This window comes from Lepidochelys kempii, chromosome 1, assembly GCF_965140265.1.
Source record: "Lepidochelys kempii isolate rLepKem1 chromosome 1, rLepKem1.hap2, whole genome shotgun sequence".
Classification (NCBI taxonomy): Eukaryota; Metazoa; Chordata; order Testudines; family Cheloniidae; genus Lepidochelys; species Lepidochelys kempii.
In genome coordinates, this window is record NC_133256.1 from 38114395 (window position 1) to 38134163 (window position 19769).

General features: G+C 43.5%; 1 protein-coding gene across 1 annotated transcript in view; it reads left to right on the forward strand.

Annotated features, from left to right (window-relative positions):
- Positions 1-11196: 11196 nt before the first annotated feature.
- The window catches only part of RNF17 (ring finger protein 17), a 203058-nt gene continuing 194485 nt past the window's right edge, over positions 11197-19769 (forward strand). The window contains exons 1-4 of the mRNA XM_073339251.1: positions 11197-11287; positions 13502-13614; positions 18302-18393; positions 19174-19268. Coding sequence (XP_073195352.1) covers positions 11197-11287; positions 13502-13614; positions 18302-18393; positions 19174-19268 — 391 coding nt within the window. The remainder of the gene's footprint in view (positions 11288-13501; positions 13615-18301; positions 18394-19173; positions 19269-19769) is intronic.

Genomic DNA, 19769 nt, shown 5'->3' on the forward strand with positions numbered 1-19769 from the left:
TTTTATGTTGTTTGCCTTAAGCTTTTGTCAATTACTACAGTAGTGATTGCAAAACAAAACAAAAACCCTAACAAAATAAGTCAAAGCCAAACTGGTTGAACTGATTTAGATCGTCTTTGTAAGATATGGCACTGGACTTGCCTGTAATTTCAATAACTGTTAGTGATTTAACAAACAGAGCTTCTAGAACTGCAGAAATATTAATACAATATGATGCAAGTACAAAGACTGTAGATCAAATTTGTTAAAAACAATTTGATAAATTCAATCTGGGGCAAACATTCATATTGTCAGCCTTATTGAAATGTTAAGAATTTACCTGGATTTAAAAATATATTCTAGGGCTTGTGAAAAGTGACAGACTGACAGTCCTGGAGCCAGATTCTAACCACAGACAAGATACAGCAAGCAATAATGGCGCAAGCTTCTCAGTGGGGAAGACACAGGGGTGGATGAAAGGGGTATGTTTTGAATATCCTGGATATGGCTTGATCCAGGTCACACAGGAAGTCTGTGGCAGTCAGTCAAAGCAATTAAAAACCAGTGCTCCTGAATCCCAGTCCGTTGCCTTAACTATAAGGCCATCCTTCCTCTGGAAATAGCCTATACCTAGCTCTCAGTGCTTTATATCTTCACTGTACTATACAAAACACTAAATACTTAATTATCCTAACACCTTTATAAAGCAGTTAAATTATTTTTATATATGGGTGTCATAGGGCAGGTCACCTCCCAAGCCCCCACCTAGTGGCCTAAGATTGCTGTGCAAGCACCCTGCTTCTGTTTCTGCTCTTCACAGCTCCTTAAGAATTCCACACACAAACTCTCCTTAAAATTCAGCCATTTCCCCCACCCCATGGCTGGATTTATCAACATAACAACATATGCAAAACAGAAGGTCTCAAACCCTATCAAGACTCTACTCCTAGTCTTTTCACTAAAGTTACTCCTGCCCTTCACTTCCTGGAATATTTTTCCTGAACACTCAGGGTTCCCTGGTGGAGTCTACTTACTACTATCAACCACTTACTACCTATTTCTCCCTAAACATCCTCTTTCTCTACAGCTTCCTGTTGCTCTTCCTAGGAGAATCTTCTCCTCTGTACCCAGCTGGTTCTACTAATTAAACCTCATCACAGGTGTGGTGGGCAGGCCTAATTATACAGAGCTGGCCAGCTCCTAGCCTCCAGCTTTTATAGAGGCAGTCCACCCCCTTATAATAGGAGAAGTTAAAATAGAGAGGTTGAAGACAAATCCTGCAATGTGATGGATGTAGTCATTATCAACTTCCCCAAAGGCCTGTTAAAGGGAGCTAAGGGTATTAAAGCTCTACTGAGGGGAAGCCAGAAATGAGAAACCCAGAAACATCACATGTGATCATGTTCTGAACAATATGCTGTGAGTGGTGGCTCACTTTATTTTTTGCATCTAAAGTTGATTGAACCTGGTTTGTGGTGGAGCTTAGAGTACCACTGATCCTCTCTCTTCCAACCCAACTTTGATTCCTGAATAGTACAGGATTTTGAGAATATACTACAACTTAGACTACAACTTCTCTAAAGGTCGAGTGAAGCTTCCAGTAAATATTGTGTTTTACAAGACCAATTCCACTCATGAATCAGAGTAAATAAGCTAAATGTACTGAAGACAATGAAGTGACACCAGTGATGTGTTTGGCTGAATGTCTGTAGGGAAAAAAAGTCTATTTTTAAAGCTTGTTAATTTTCCAGTTGAATAAGGAGATTTAAATAATTAACTACTAGATTTGTTCAAGTTGCAACTTAAAGCTGTCCTTAATATTGTGGAGACTCCTGTCTTCACATAGTTAAACACTTTTCCTTTTTATTCTCAATCTGTTCCACCTTCCACAATGGGACAGAGGATGAACCAGATTCTGCTCTAAAGACTGAAACCATCACTTCTAAGAAGTTGCCTTTGTATCTTCATTCGTATTACGATCTTGCTTTTCCTCTCTCACCAGCGCACTGATTCCAGTGTGACTTTAACAGCCAATTATCATAAATCACTGGAATTGAACATTAATGCTTTCACTGTTTGAAAGCTGGGATCACAAGCTTCAGATGGTATACAGCGCTGATTCTAGCTCTAAACTGGTTCTAGCCCATTTTATACTAGTAAGTGAAATATGCATTAGAACATAAGAACGGCTATACTGGGTCAGACCAAAAGTCTATCTAGCTCCGTATCCTGTCTTCCAACCATGGCCAATGCCGGGTGCTTCAGAGGGAATGAACAGAACAGGTAATCAAGTGATCCGTCCCATCACCCATTCCCAGTTTTGGCAAACGTGGATTGACCTATCCTCCATGAATTTATCTAGTTCTTTTTTTAATCCTGTTATAGTCCTGGCCTTCACAACATCATTATTGCCAATTTTTTAATAGATTTACCATATGATTAGTGTGACCTGTCATAACTGAACAGGTTTCCAGGTATGTCCTATTTTCTTCTCTGATAATGTAGCTAAAGAAGAAAGCAAGGAAATAATTAATAAAGAAAACTATTAATTAAAAAAAAACCTTAACTACATAGCATGGTTACTTTCCGCGATGCCACTTCCATCAGCTCAGACACCACAGTGATGAGCATGGCTTGAGAACTTGAATAGAAACCCTTCTTGTCCTTGGCTTTGGTTTCCACAGCACCTTCATCTGTCATTGACTTAAATGGGAGCAGAGAGTGTGCCATCTGGTCTCAAACTCTACCTGTCTCCCCTGTACTTGGAATGCTAATTCACTTAATTCAATTACCCTTGAAGCCAGCACCATTGAATAGAAGAACAAGAAACAGCAGACTCTCCCTGTCCACCTCCATAGAGCCAAGATTTGGAGACACATGGCCCTGGAACACTCCTCCCCATCACAATCTAGCAGTACCAGAGAGCAAATGTTCCGTAACTACTGTCTCCAATGTTAGGTTTCAGAGTAACAGCCGTGTTAGTCTGTATTCGCAAAAAGAAAAGGAGTACTTGTGGCACCTTAGAGACTAACCAATTTATTTGAGCATAAGCTTTCGTGAGCTACAGCTCACTTCATCGGATGCATACTGTGGAAAGTTTAGAAGATCTTATTATATATATATTATATATATATTACATATATATAATATATAATACAATATATATTATATATATATATAATATTATATATTATTATAAGTGTATATAATAAGATCTTCTAAACTTTCCACAGTATGCATCCGATGAAGTGAGCTGTAGCTCACGAAAGCTTATGCTCAAATAAATTAGTTAGTCTCTAAGGTGCCAAAAGTACTCCTTCTCTTTTTGTCTCCAATGTATCTCTTTCCTCTTTTTCCTATCTATTGTTACATTCACTTGTGGCATCTTGTCTTTACATTTTAAGACGTTTGGGGCAGGGATCACGTCTGCTTATGTGCTTGGGTTAAAAAACAAATTACAAGCCAGCAAATTGGAGAGAGTGCAGAGGAGAGCAACAAAAATGTTTAATGGTTTAGAAAAGCAGACCTATGAGGACCTATGAGGAAAAACCTATGAGGAAAACTTAAAAAACTGGGCATGTTTAGTATCAGGAACAGAAGACCGAGGGGGGACCTCATAATCTTCAGATATGTTAAGAGCTGTAAGAAAGGGGTCAATAAGCAATTGCTCTCCATCTCCACTGAAGGTAGGACAAGAACTAATCTGCAGCAAGGGAGATTTAGATTAGACATTAGGAAACTTTCTAACTATAAGGTTAGGTAAGCAGTGGAATAGGCTTCCAAGGGAGGTTGTGGAATCACAATCACTGGAGGTTTTTAAGAACTGGTGAGAGTCAGACAGACACATGTCAGGGATGGTCTTGGTGTACTTGGTCCTGTCTCAGAGCAGAGGGATGGAGCAGATGATCTCCTGAGTTCCCTTCCAATCCTATATTTTTACGATTAAGTTATTGAATTCTGAGCTGTGTGGTTATGAGTTAAGAGCCAATAATTACCCATTTTCAGCTTACTTTTTATAAAATAAATTATAAAGTATACTCTGTGGTCTTATCCTGAAGGGAGTTTTGTCTGAAAGAGACCTCTGGGTAGGACTTCTATAGATAACGAGAAATTCTTATTGATTTTAGGGCCTGTTATGGAAGGGACTGTTATGATCATCTAGTCTGACCCCTCTGCATAACAAAGAATTTCACCCAGTGTTGCCTGAATGGAGTCAATGTGTGACTGAATTATAGCATATTTTTTACAAAGACATTCAGTCATGATTTAGAGGTTCCATGATCCCAGTCCAGCAAATGAAAAAGCACGGGCAGAGACTGCTGCACCTACACAGAGCTACATTCACTTCAATGGGGCTCTGCCTGGGCGCAACGGTCCATCTATGTGGTATCAGTTACTAGCTCAGAGCCCAAGTAATGGAGGATTTACCATATCCTCAGGTAATAGTCAATAACCTTCCTTGTTAAAGCCATATCAAGATTCAAAGGCTAGAAATTAAGGTAAGAAAAATGTTTGTCTGATAGCGTAAAGAGCCCTCTAGTGTCATACTGTCTCCTTGTATAGATACTTATTCAGCATGATCAAGTTGTCTCAACTTTCTCTTCAATAATCTAAAAAGATCAAGCTCCTTAAGTCTCTCACTATAAGGCATATTTTCCAGATCACAAATCAATCTTGTAGACCTCTCTGAATAGTCTCCATGTTTTAAATATCTTTAAACTATGGTCACACTATTCCAGTTGTGGTCTCTCTTGTCATGTACAAATGTAACACCTTCAAATCCTGTCTGATATTTCCCTATTCCACGCTCTGTGCAACTTCATTAATGCAATAAGTCACATGGGGATGTACATAAAGGCAGAATTTCTAGAATTCAAATCTATATGATTCCTACAAGGAAGCAGGGAGAAATTAGAACATATTGTTAAATGTAATGCTGAACAAAACAACGTACTGAACTAATGGGACAGTTAGTTGAAATAATAACCGCTCTTAAATTTATTCTTTTCAACCATACAAGAAAATGTTTGAATTTAGATTAAAACGTACTACGTGTGACACCCATAGTAAAGAGACATATGACAGGAACTAAAAATAGCGGAGTTTCTTTTAACTGTTTGGGATGACTTACAAAAAGCACAAGTACATTCTAAATATGTACATATCACTATGCAAATTCTTACTTCATATTTTCACTCTTAACGTAGCACATCTGAAGACAGGAACAGCAAATTTCATAAACTGTCATTGGGATAGAAAATGTTTTTTAAATTAAAATAAGCATAGTTTTGGGGCACTTGGCACAAAAGTACACAGGGCCAAATTCTGCCTGCAGTTATACCCCTAGATGGCTCCTTGCATTAAATGGTGTTGCATGGGGTGTGAATAAAGTACCTGGGTTCCTCCAATATTAACTTCATAGATGGAAGACTAAAGAGGCTGCAGAAACCACAAATAGACTTCCAGTAAACCTAGGACAACCATTTACTAAACCAATGTGCTCAAATTAAGAGATACTGTATTCCCAGACCTGAAGAGGGGCCCTGTGTAAGCTCTCACACCAACAGAGTTTGGTCCAATAAAGATATTACGTCACACACCTTCTCTCTCATATCCCGGGACTGACACAGCTACAACACTGCATAGGTACTGTATAGTCATGGTAAACTTGTATCTGTTACACCTTTTGAACCAGAGGTGCCAAGTTTCTAATCTGCCGGGGGGTGCTCCCCCCAGCTCCGCCAAAGCCCTGCCCCCATTCCAGCCCTTTCCCCAATGTCCCACCCTGCTTCTTCCCACCCCTGCCCCAACCCACACCCTCCTCTAAGTACGCTGCGCCCTCACTCCTCCCCCCTCCCTCGCAACATAGCAGAAGGAGCAACCTCTGGTTCCTTCCTTCAGGAGACTTGCACCTGTTTCTGGGACCCATGGGTGGCAGGTGGAGCGCCCCTCTAGGGAGGCTAGCCTTCGGCTCCACCCCTTCCATTCTCGTGCTCCCTTTGGCTGGAGCCCCGAGACCCACCTCCCCCCGTGGCCAGAGCCACAAGCCCCCTGCCTGCCCAGAGGAGCCCCAGGACAGCCACAGCCTGGAGCTTCCACCCCCAGCCCGGCTGGAGGAAAAGCCCTGAACCTCCCCCCCACCCAGAGGAGCCCGGGGCTGGCCAAAGCCATGCCATGCCTCCCTTCCCCGGACCCAACCCGCCCAGGGGAAAAGCGTCTGTTAGAAGACACTTTTGATATGCCCCATGCAGGTTCTGTGGCAGCTGAACAGGTGGTAAGTGCCCCCTCAGCCGCCCTGGAACCTGCCTGGGGCATGATAAAGCAAAAACTTTGCCGCCAAACCCCACAACTGGGGGTCCAGTGGCTATGGCAGCGCCGGGGAAGGCAGAATTTCCCCTGGCCTATTATACCCGCCGCCCATGCTAGCACCCTTCCCACTTCCTTCTTTGGGTTACTCATTTAAACCTTACTTAAGCAAGAATTTCCAGCTCTCCTCTTGGAACTGGACTATGTTAATTAGTCCCTCCCTTTCTCCTTAAACAGGAGTCTCCCCAGCTCTCTTCTCTGGAGCTGAATTCAGGATGAGCCAGCTCTAGGGCCTTTGCCAGCTTTTCCCTAATTAGCCATCAGACTTCAGGGTCCTCAACAGACTAGCCTTTCCCTGCTGATATCTCCTGGTGGCTGAGAGAGCATGCAACCTTTGTGCTGGTCCCCTTCTCCCAGCTCTCCCAAAGCAGACTGTGAAGAACTTCAAAAAGATCTCACAAAACTAAGTGATTGGGCAACAAAATGGCAAATGAAATTTAATGTGGATAAATGTAAAGTAATGCACATTGGAAAAAATAACCCCAACTATACATACAATATGATGGGGGCTACAACTAATCAGGAGAAAAATCTTGGAGTCATTGTGGATAGTTCTCTGAAGAGGTCCATGCAGCGGCAGTCAAAAAAGCAAACGGGATGGTAGGAATCATTAAAAAAGGGACAGAGAATAAGACAGGGAATATCTTATTGCCCTTATATAAATCCATGGTACGCCCACATCTTGAATACTGTGTACAGATGGGGTCCCCTCATCTCAAAAAAGATATACTGGCATTAGAAAAGGTTCAGAAAAGGGCAACTAAAATGATTAGGGGTTTGGAATGGGTCCCATATGAGGAGAGATTAAAAAGGCTAGGACTTTTCAGCTTGGAAAAGAGGAGACTAAGGGGGGATATGATAGAGGTATATAAAATCATGAGTGGTGAGGAGAAAGTGAATAAGGAAAAGTTATTTACTTGTTCTCATAATATAAGAACTAGGGGCCACCAAATGAAATTAATGGGTAGCAGGTTTAAAACAAATAAAAGGAAGTTCTTCTTCACTCAGCGCACAGTCAACCTGTGGAACTCCTTGCCTGAGGAGGTTGTGATGGCTAGGACTATAACAGGGTTTAAAAGAGAACCAGATAAACTCATGGAGGTTAAGTCCATTAATGGCTATTAGCCAGGATGGGTGTCCTTAGCTTCTGTTTGTCAGATGGTGGAGATGGATGGCAGGAGAGAGATGACTTGATCATTACCTGTTAGGTTCACTCCCTCTGGGGCACCTAGCATTGGCCACTGTCGGTAGACAGGATACTGGGCTGGATGGACCTGTGGTCTGACCCAGTATGGCCATTCTTATGTTCTCATTCCCATTTGGCTGTGGGGAGATGGGAGCTACTAATAGACCCCTGGCCCTTAAAGAAACAGAAATGGAATTTCCTTCCAAACATTTCTCACTCTTGGAACCACTTCCTCACTCTGAATATCTCCCAGGTCCTTGTATATATAACTGGACCTTTCTGACTCTTAAATGGCCATGCCATGTGACAGAGTGAGCTGACCACTAGACCCCACTACCCTTACGGGGCAGACCACCCATAACATTCACTCTCATCCATGAGGTCAATTTGAAATAGAAAGAGTATCTTGTCTTTAACTTCATGTTTGTAACACAGCACATTTTCCAGTACAGAAAAGGCTGATGAAGCCAATGGGATTACTCATGTGAATAAAAGCAAGTAGGACCTGTATTAGTCGGGGAGTATGTCTTCATTGCAAAGTGAATGTGCCTAGCTAGCACAGGTAACAATAGGAGAGAAGATGCAGTGGCATGTGCTTGTACTCTGGGTAGCTGCCCGAAAACAAGCCTGACAGGGACTCTGGCTACTACTATGCTGCCACTTCTTCACAGGTACTGTTACCTGGTCTGGCTAAAATTAGCATGGGGATGGCTACTCAGGGTGCTACAATTACACTTTCTCTTTGCAGTGAAGATACTGAGAGTGAACCTAACCATAGTTAATCTATGCTACCATCTTGTGGCCATAGTTTAGAAGCCCCCCCACACCTTTTTTTTTTTTTTAGCATTTATTTATACAAAAAAACCACTTAATGCACAGCTTACATACTCATTAAATAGTAAATTACATGTGTAAAATGGTTCTCGATAACTACGTAGGAGAATATCTATTTGTTTTTGTTGAAAGTTATAAAATGTGTTATGTACTAATGGATGAACTGTTGGTGCATATTTATACATAGTCCTGTAGGCTGGTGTCCCTAGTTACCAGTCAGGGATAGACAGACAGCTAGCTACACCAAAGTTAGGTTTCTGTCCCTTTCATGCCTCTGTTTGCTAGCTTCCTGAACAAAGCAAAGAAAGCATACAAAAAGCAACACTAACAACTGTCTTGTCTGGTTACAGGTTCAGACTCAGGTTCTCTAATCTCTAGTAGCTACCAGGTATGGCACTTTCCAACCTGATGGGGACTTCACGGGGTCTACCATCTGTTCTATTGACCAAAAAATACTCACCCCCCCCCTAATTCCTGAGCTCTTCTTTATATTCCAACTGAGAGTGTGTGCCACTCAGGAGGTGCTAATCAACTGTGTCAACTGATTCCCAGCACCTGTCTGCTGGGCTTCTTTCTGGGGTAAGGTCAGCTGCTCCCTGTCCCCCTACCAGGCTATTAAAGCCGCAGCTCACGCTTTACAAGTCCTTTATCATATTTTTCATCTTAATTTGTGGAATAGGCATAGAGTACAGGATATGTACCTATAGATACTTTCATACATTTGAATAAATTAATGAGCAGTAAAATGGTATCTAACGTATGATGTTGTTTATATTTAAACTTGTTCATTCATCTATAGAATATATCTGAAGCCCAGACAATAAGCAAATATAGGCACACCCCTCACCAAAGTTGATTGTTACCGAAGCAAACCAACCTAGCATCTACTTCTACAAGCAGAAGCAACTTTTTTGGCAGGGATCATGACTTTGTATATACAGCACCTACAACAATGGGACCCTAATCCCAATTGAGGCCTATAGGCACTACTGTAAAATATGACCAAAACCAACTGAAACTTGCCTAGTTTGGGATTTTGTTACACACCCTGGCTGCAATGAGAGTTTTACAAATTACTTCAATGGAGTCAGTATTTCACTCCATTAAACTCAGATCAGGTTAATTATGGGTTTGCTAATATGTGTATCTTTCTCTTTGTATCTTCTCACTCCTATCTGTATGCTTCCTTCCACACTACCCTTGTGTCTGGAATACTCTCCCTGAGCTTTTGCAGTAAGTACTGCCATTGACTCCTTCAGCTCCTCCCTCAAAATACAGTTTTGGTTTTTGCCCCACTCACTGAAATATTAATATGCCAGTTATAAAAACCTAATATATAGCTATGCAAAGTTTGCAAACCCACCTCATGGACTTTGAACTATGTCCATGCCACATCCTACAGCCCTACTTAAAGTAGTAGGTTCAAGCTATATATTTATATTCTCCAATTATGAATTTGGGGTAGGAAGCTAGTCTTATTCTGGGCTGTGTGAATTTAGTAATAATAAACAACCTTAACTCAGGCCAGGTCTACACTATAAACTTATGTTGGTATAATTATGTCGCTCCGGGGTGTGAAAAATCCTCACTCCTGAGTGATGAAGTTATACTGGCCTAATGTATTATACCCCCAATGTGGACACTCCTGTCAACCTAGCTATTGCCTCTCAGGGAGGTGGATTAACTATGCTGATGGGAGAAGCTCTCCTGCTGGCATAGTAGCATCTTCACTGGTGTGCTACAGTGCTGCACAGCAGTGTTTTAAGTGTAGACCTGCCCTCAGTTTGCAGCAAACCTGGGCTGGCTTATGGATTTGCATAGAAACCACATGTAGACTTGCCATTTTTGCTAACTTTGTCATGGAAGCCAGGAGAAATTTGATGGGTTTGACTGTTTTGTTTTAGTTGACTTGAAACAGAAACCTAAGGGATTCAAGTCCATGTTAATCAAAAAACAAAATAAGAGCAGGGGGAACACTACAGAAGTGACATTGAATAATTTATTCAACCCATATTATTTGATCTGTTCTAACCAAAGAAAACGCTTGTATCTTTAAAAAACAGATGTTATAACATCAGTGATAGTGCCTTCAACTTCTGAATTATATTTTTAAGCCATGTGGTTTCATGACCACTGCTGGGCCAGGTAATAGTTAATCGCTGCTAGAGGCAGGTAGGGCCAATGATCTACCATGGCACAAATGTGGTGACCAGTGACAGCTCTACCCTAGAAAGCTCAACGGTCCCATGGCAGGGTGGTCCAGATGACAGTGCACCAGAGGGGACTCAGAAGCCTAGGTTCCATTGCTGGCCATCCCCCTGGGCCTGCTGAATAACCTGACCCCAGTAGTTCACCAAAACCTTTGAAGTGAGCTGTAGCTCATGAAAGCTTATACTCAAATAAATTGGTTAGTCTCTAAGGTTTCAGAGTAGCAGCCGTGTTAGTCTGTATTCTCAAAAAGAACAGGAGGACTTGTGGCACCTTAGAGACTAACCAATTTATCTGAGCATCCAATGAAGTGAGCTAAAGCTTATGCTCAAATAAATTGGTTAGTCTCTAAAGTGCCACAAGTCCTCCTTTTCTTTTGGTCTCTAAGGTGCCACAGGTCCTCCTGCTCTTTTTGCAGAGACAGACTAACACGGCCGCTACTCCAGAACCCACTAGGTGGTTTCCTTACCTAGTAACAGGGAGGAGGCCTTGCCACGTGGCCATCACCACGCGATGATTGGCGGCTGGGTAACAGGAGGGCGGCTGCTATTGGCTGGTGGCTGAGGGCACGTGCTGTGCTGGCTGTTGCTCGGGTCCGCGTGCTGCAGGTGGGAAGGCGCGAGATGGCGGCGGCGCGGGACGAGCCCCACGGGCTGCCTCCCCGGGGGCTGCTGTGCGTCGGGTGCTCGCGACGCGGAACAGTTGTCTCCCAAGGTGAGAGGGGGCCGAGCGCTGCGGGCCTGGGCCCTTCCCCTGAGAGGCAGGTCCCAACGGCTCTCTGGGGCCGCGCGGGGGCCAACTCGGCTCATGCCTCCCTGCAGTTAGCCGGACCCAGGGCGAGGCGCGCCGCCCTGCCCCCTCCCTGGCGGCTCCTTCAGCCGTTGGCGGGAGAGGCCCCGGGTGCGGTGCCAAGGAGCCTGCGCTGCCTCGGCCGCGAGCCCCCGAGAGACGCTCTTTCCCCGCACGGCGCTGGGCCTCCACCTGCTCATGTTCCTCGGCCGTGGCGTCTCCCTCGGGCCGGGCCCACAAGCTTCCCCTCGCCCGAGGATCGCGCCGTGCTGCTGGGAGAGGCTCCGGGAGATGCCGCTGCTTGTGGCCTGGCGTGTCCCACCCGCTGCCCGTCAGCCCTGGGCCTTCAACTGCACGCACCCGCCTTTGCTGGTACAGGGCGCTCCCGTGCTGGGGGGCGGGGGCACAATCCGGCCTGTAGTGATCAGCTCTGCCCTGTAAATGGGCATGTGATGAGGCCAGTCCGACCTACCCTGAGAGCTTGGTCCTGCTGCCCCCAGGTGCTGTGGCCAGCATCTGATGGGGGTGCAAAGGGATGAAGGTCAGCAAAAAGAAACAAAACCTGGCCTTGGGAGAAAGGAGATCAAATACGGATGTGCTGAGTACTTATATTGGATGTAAGAGGAAGTATGTATTTGTGTGATGGTGGACCTCCCTCCCTTGTCCTGTTCATTTTAGGCATTTTAGAAATGTGCATCACTGTGATATGTGAGTGCCATTCATGTCCAAATGCAGTGGTACAGAAGAAGACATAGGCACTGAGCTGACTTCTGGTTTTGCTAGTGAGTCCCCTGAGGGCCCACCCCCACTCTACCTCTTCCTGCCCCCATTCCACTCTCCAGACCCCCTCCCCTGAATGCCTCCTACCTGCTGCTTGTGCCTTTCTGTCCCTTCCTGCCTTAAGGGCAGTGAGGGGAGGAGAGGGCAGAGAAGAGTGAGTGGCAGGGCAGACCTGCTCAACAGTTGATCTGCTGAAAAGCTGATGGGGGCGCAGGGCCAGGGGCTGAAGAGCTGTTTAGCGGCCAGCCCTGGGATCATTAGAGTAGCAGCCCAGTCCAGCCCTGTGGGTGCTGAGCTCCCCCTATTTTTTCTCTGTGGGTGCTTGAGCCCCTGAGCACCCATGGAGTCAGCACCTATGGGTGAAAATATGTAATACCTAGCTTACAGTGCTGAATGGAACTACTTTGTTAATAGACACTAGCTGTGTACTGTTTCATTTAAGCTTTTACGATAAATCAATGTAGTTTAATAATCTGCAGTAGAATGGGTTTTTTGTATGTTAAAAGTGAAGGGTTTGAAACAGTCTCTCCAAAAAGGAACTCGTGTATTAAGAGTCCAAAACAATTCTGAGCACAAAGGGATAATATTTTAGACCTAGATTATTTGCAAACTTGTGTGCCACTTCACTTACTACAGTGATTTTGTGCTGAGTTAGCTAAACTGGTGCAATTGTGTGTGGATAATCTTTTTATGTTCGTATAAACCTGGCTTATGTCTGTTTAGCTTAAATCAGTAGTTTTACAGGTGCTAGCAAAACAGATATTTTTAATGCCTGTGTTGTTATAGTTATTGCTGCTTTTCCCCTGGTATATCCCTGTAAAATTCCCTATCAGTACAATTCAGTGATCACTGAACTTTAGTACATCAGCAACTGACTGGAGCCAAGTCAGTTTCACTGTGTTTTTTGTTGAGCCTTAGAGAAAATTGCAACAATGGGGAAACTCCTAGACTGTAGGAGGCACAGATCTTTCTGTGCACCTGGCTTTTTCTTGGAGTACCATTATTTTTAATAAGCTTTATAAATGCCTGAAACTATAATATTACGTGCAGTGTTGTTGTACCTTTGTTGGTCCCAGGATATTAGAGAGACCTGAGAAGAGCTCTGTGTAATCTTGAAAGCTTATGTCTCTCACTACAGAAGTTGATCCAATAAAAGATATTACCTCCTCCTTACAGTTTCAGAGAGAAAAGGTGGTTGTCCTGAAAATGCTACTGGATTACTTCATCAGCAAGACCAATGCTTTTGCAAGATTGTGTAGCTATACTTTAATTTAAATATGGCAACAGTCACTTTTTTAATGTTGGTAAATGTAAAAGATTCAAGCAGTAAATCTGGATTTTGCTAACTTTTACTTTTAGACTTGATTTCATCAGGAGCTCATCATCATGCATTACAGTGTGGACATATCTTTTGTGAATTGTGTTTATCTGTAACACAGGAGTCAGGTATAATAGTGTGTCTTGACTGTGAGGTAAGTGTTCCACAAACATGTCAAGGTCCTTTGTAGAATTATTTGCAATTTGAAATATAATATAATAAGCAACTAAAGGGAGCTTTTAGATAATGTGAAGAAGACAAAAACTAATCTTCTCAGTGTTATCTGAGATATCATACTTATATACTATTTTAAATACTAAGGTGTTTGGGTTTTGGGTTTTTTTTTTTTTTTTTTAATCTGTGTGGTACAAAAAGGTATTCTCACTAGTCCTTTTTAAAAGTTAGTTTAACGTATGATAAATAAGGTTAAGATTCTGTCACGGGTATTTTTAGTAAACGTTAGGGACAAGTTGTGGGCAATAAAAATTCATGGAAACCTGCAACCTGTCCCTGACTTTTATTAAAATACCCAGAGTGGGGGGCTAGCAGTCAGAGTGCTGCTCTGGTGGCTCCGGGGCTGGCTGCTGCTCCGTGACCTCCATGACAGAATCATATCCTTAATGATGAATGTGTATATTCAGTTAACTTTAAGGGCTTCTCTTCACTGCAGAATTGACTCAAGTTATAACTTGAATGTTGCCCATCTCTAGTCTGGTCCCCACTCAAACCTTTAACTGGAGTGTGGTGTGCTTTTAATATGAGTTGGCTAACCCATTGGGATATAAAGCTCAAGTTAGCACAACTCATTAGCTATTGAAACAACCACTATCATCTAGGCTCAGGCTAGCTCCACTCAAATGATACTAGTCCCCCAGTGCCTTCCCAACATTTTCTTATGTGCCCAGAAAGGACAGACAGTTCAGTGGGAAATAATTTGTAATGTGGCTCATCTTGCTGCTGCACAAAGAACGGCCCAAGAAAGTGCAGGAATAATGTGGAGGCAGCAGGTCTAGTGTTTTTTTTTTGCAGTGTGGTGCTGCTAACTCAAGAGAAGTAACTGGAGCGTAGCTAACTCGAGTAAACTTTGCAGCGAAGAGCTAAGTTCCCTGTAAGCTATGTAGCCATGCAGCAGCCTAATTAGTGCCATGCAAGCGCTCAGGGAACCCGGCCCACCAGGACCTGCTGGGGCGGCAGGAACTCAGGTGGCCCCGGCCAGACGGGGGAGGGGCAGCAAGAACCCAGGTGGCCCCGACCCCGGAACTGCTGCAGCGGGGAGAGGTGCATCTTCCCCTCCCCCCAAGGTGCTGTTGGGGGTGGGGGAGAGAGAGCTGGGGGGAGTCCTCTCTTCCTTCCCACTGTTGCTCAAGAGCACTCTCCTGCACCCCAAACCCCTCATCCCCGGCCCCACCCCCAGCTGGAGCCCTTGCATCCCTGCACCCTAACTCTGCCCCAGCCCTGAGTCCCCTCCCACACTCCGAACCCCTCTGTCCCATCTCCCACCACATGAATTTTGTTCTGTGAACCAATATGGAGGTGATGTCACATGAGTGGGCAGCTAGCCCAAGCCACTGTGCATACTGCAATAACCATGCTGCTCTTTTTGGCATACTAGCTTGAGCGGAGCTAGTGCTTGTGTCTACCTGGGATGGGAGATGCGCTCCCAGCTGTCTAGTAAAACTGAGAGAAGCCATGAAATTCAGAGGTAGGACAGGTGCTTTCTTCAACATCTTCTGTATTTTCCACAGTATGCATCCGATGAAGTGAGCTGTAGCTCATGAAAGCTTATGCCCAAATAAATTGGTTAGTCTCTAAGGTGCCACAAGTACTCCTTTTCTTTTTGCGAATACAGACTAACACGGCTGTTACTCTGAAACCTGCTTACCTCTTGTATACAATAGTCTCTCTCTCCCCCCTTTTCTTTTTTAAAACAAGTCTATAGTTATCAACATTTAAAAAATGTTATCCGAGGTACTGGCTACTATATATTGTAATTGGGGGAAACCATTGTCATTAATACCAATGTGTGGAGGTTTTTGGGATTTATTGATTCAAATGTGACCCCTGTAGGTGTGTCTAGGTATTGCAGAGGTCTGAAGACGGGATTCTGTAGTTTGCTTGTCTATGCTGTGGAATAGGCACTGCATTTCCCGAGCACAGTTAGGTGAAGATAAGACAGACATGTCTTAATCCCAACAAAAGCTAGGAAATGTTATGTGATGATAGTCTTTGGCTCTAATGTATTCTTGACATAGGTATTGTATTTGCATGATCATAAACTTAAACTGTTTTTATATGAGAACTGTTTAGAGTAGCCTGTTTGCAGACACTGCAAATTATTTGCATTTATTTTATACAGGTTGAACCTCTCTAGTGTGGCACCCTAAGGACCTGACCGGTGCCAAACCAGAGAATTTGCTGGGAGGTCAATTTAAGAGTGCCAGCGGGTCTCCATAGGCACAGGAAGTAGAGGTGTGGGGTATGCTGCAGCACCTCCAGGCTTTGTGCTGAGCGTGGCCCCTTGCCTGGGGGCACCACTGGCACCTGGGGTCCTGGCTGCTGGCCCCCTGCCATGGGGCTCGAAGGCCAGTCCCACCCACTGACCCCAGGTCCTCCCCCACCCTCCCGGAGCTTGAACGTTGCAAATCAGCTGATTCATGGCGCTCCGGAAGTGCTAGGAGGGAGGAGGAGGAGTTGGTAAGTGCAGGGCCACCGGCGCGCGAGAGGCGTGGAGGGAGAGAGGCAGAGCAGGGAGCTGGGTGCCGGTGAATGCTCCGCACCCACTAATTTTTCCCCATGGGTGCTCCAGAGTTGGAGCACCCACGGGGTCAGTGCCTATGCCGGACCACAGATGTTGCCAGACCAGGGAGTGCTGGGTTAGAGAGATTCAACCTGTATGTGTATTTACTCAGTAGACTCTTTGGCTCTTTATAATTCTCAAAAATTCTGTTATCTACCTGTGTATCTAGGACTCTTAAATTTTTTCACCTCAACAAACTAGCCACACAAATATCTTGAACAATTGGAATTTTTTTTCCAAACTACTAAAACAACTAGAATAAATTGTGCAATAATTGGTTAATAATGCATGGTAGTGTGCTTGGGCAGGGAGGGGGGAAATGTTTGTGAAATGTTTTATTACAAAACTTGAAACAGCTGAGTGGACTTTTTTTTTAATCTGATCTTGTATAACAAACTCCAAGTGAGAAGCTTTTTTTCTTCAACTGTGGTATAATCTTTTGAAAGTAAGTTTTAGTACTGCACTATGTAAATATTATGGTTGATACTTTTGAATTTCCTGACTTATGCATTTAAATGTATTTACCCAGTAACTGTAACTCATTTCTCTTGTAATAACACTGAAAATTTACTGTATGCTGTTACTTATACCTCCATATGGGATTAAAGCCAAATGTTGTTATGGGAATTATAAGTGACCTGGGGGTTTTTTGTTTTTTGTTTTTTTTAAAATTCTTCATAAACAGAATCATAGGACAGGAAGGGGCCTTGAGAGGTCATCTAGTCAATCCCCTGCGCTCCTGGCAGGACTAAGTATTATCTAGAGCAGAGGTGGGCAAACTATGGCCCGTGGGCCACATTGGGCCAACGAGACCGTCCTGCCTGGCCCTTGAGCACCCAGCCAGGGAGGCTTGCCCCCAGCCCCATCACTGCTGTCCCTCCTCCACCGCAGTCTGAGCTCGCCGTGCCACCAGTACTCTGGGTGGCGGGGCTGCAAGCTCCTGCCAGGCGGTGGGGCTGGCTCTGGCTGGGCGGCGTGGCTGCCAGTCCTGCTGCTTTGAGTGGCATGGTGAGGGGTTGTTCGATAAGGGGCAGTGGGTCCCAGGGAGCAGTCAGGGGGCGGTTGGATGGGGTGGAGGTTTGGGGAGTAGTCAGGGGATGGGGAACGGGGGGTTGATAGGCATGGGAGTCTCAGGGGGTGGGAGGGTGGATGGGGTCAGAGCAGTCAGGGGATAGGGGGGTTGGGGTGGGGGGTCCCAGGAGGGGCTGGTCAGGGAACAAAGAGCGGGGGGGTTGGATGGGTCGGGGGTTCTGAGGGGCGGCAGATGGGCGTGGGGACCAGGCTGTTTGGGGCGGCACAGCATTCCCTACCCGGTCCTCCATACATTTTCAGAACCCTGATGTGGCCCTCAGGCCAAAAAGTTTGCCCACCCCGATCTAGAGCATCCCTGACAGGTGTTGGTGTAACCTATCATAGTCCATTTAATTTCCTTGTGTTCTAGAAAAATGATCAAGTCACATAGAAATAAACACACTGCTTTATCACTGAAATTAGTGTAGCTGCATCTGTTTTAGTACCATACTTAGCTATTGTGTGCACATTCACGTCACATAATCTTTCAGTAAAAGCTCAAAATGCAGGTAAAATTCCTATCATGTGACAGAATAGATCAGCCTTCTGGTTTTGATGTTCCATACCCTCTTTGGTATAACTTAGTTGCTTCAGATGTGGAGTGATCAGAATTGCTGCTTATTACCAAGTGGGATCTTCATGGGTCCGTGCTCCCTTTTGCCACTGTGGCCAGTTAGAAGATATAGGCCATGCACTTGCAGGCTGCACCCATTGCCAAGGGATGCTTGGTTCCTTCATGGACTCGCATAGTGCCCTTCCCTGAGCTATTAAATTGTTAAGACCTTTAGACCAACATACTTGAGTCTGTCTGTGTGTGTGTTAATGTTAGAACTTCATAGCCAGCTCGCTATGAAAGGCCCAAAAGGAGTTTATATTTTATCTGGTATTGGCTAAAGTTGGATTTTTAAAAAAGTGTAGAGTGCATAACTGTACAACATAAATGTTAAAGCAATTTTATTGTTTGACTTGAAAGGCTATTACCACTGTAAATACAAACCAAGGTTTCTACCCAGTGGATGACTATGTGGAAGAAGAACTTTATACAAGAAAACTGCAGGCTGCAAAGTACGTGTTATGTAAATCTTGAGATTACTCCAGTTTTTTAAATTGAATTTATATTGAAGTATATTTTACAACTTAATTAGTCAGAGAATGACAGTGAATATATATAAAATTTGATAATTCTTTATTATAAACCTTTTTCATTAGATTCCTGGTAAGAACAACAAAAGTGGCTAACGTAAGATGTATCTGACTTTATTTGCTTGGAAAGGGGTTCTTAATTCTGCAGTGCAGTGTTTCTATTTAATACTATAACAAATTGTGCATAGTTCTTAGGAACGGTGCTATAGATGAAACTCTATAGTATTTGCTCTTTGCATTCAGTCTTGTGGGTTTTTAATTTGGCCAATTAAAGTTTGCCATGGGTTTTCAAAGAATTACATTTATATTATCAATGTATATTAAGAGTGTCACTATGAAGAAAGAATGTATGTATTGTATACCGCGGTTTGCATGGTACACAGTAGGTGAAATCTTGGCCCCATTAAGGTTAATGGCAAAACTCACATTGATTTCAATAGGGTAAAGATTTCACCCGGTAGCTATTGCTAGTTAATAATAGTCTTAGGACTCAACATGGCTAAAATGAAACATTATATAGCCTGCAAAGAATGTATTAAAGTATATATTTGAGTCATAATGTGTCAGTTCAAATGATCCTAGAATACATAGGAGCTTTGAATCCTGGGGCGAGGGGGAGTATTTGTGCATAGTTTGAGGTCTTTTTAAAAAAAAACCAAAAAAAAAAAACCACCACACTTTAAAAATATTTTTATGCTGAAGGCAAAGTCTTCAGACTTTACAGGACAACCTCACCATATCAAACAGAGGAAACAATTATTTATGTCATATGTTGAAAGAGGACATCAATTCAGAAGGTAAGACTTTTTCCTCTTGACTTTTATTTTTGGTGCTTTTTAGATGTCCTGTACATATGGTTAGTTACTAGCTATTCTTGGGAGAGAGGAGGTTATCACTGGGGCTTACTCTACTTGTATCAATTTATTTTCTTTCTTCTACTGGGAAAACTTGGCACCTGCAAAGGCAACATTCTGAATTGTTCTGCAACAGCAGAACAATACTTATAGGCTATTTTACTAATTAAATTTTAATCCAGATTTTAGGATTTTGAATTGTGTTGGCTCAATTTAGACCTTTCACATTGACTTTAAAATTATTTGACTAATTTAAAGACAATAGAAAAGAAAAACAATGAATTTAATAAAAGTAAGAGAAGGAAAAGTTAGACATGAAAAAATAGTTGTCCGTGAAATTTTCCAGCATATCAGAAATGTGGTTTGTGGGTGGGAAATGCTCCATAATAAAGCTGGAAAATGTGTATTTTGAAGTATAATTATACATGTTTTAAGTATTTCGTA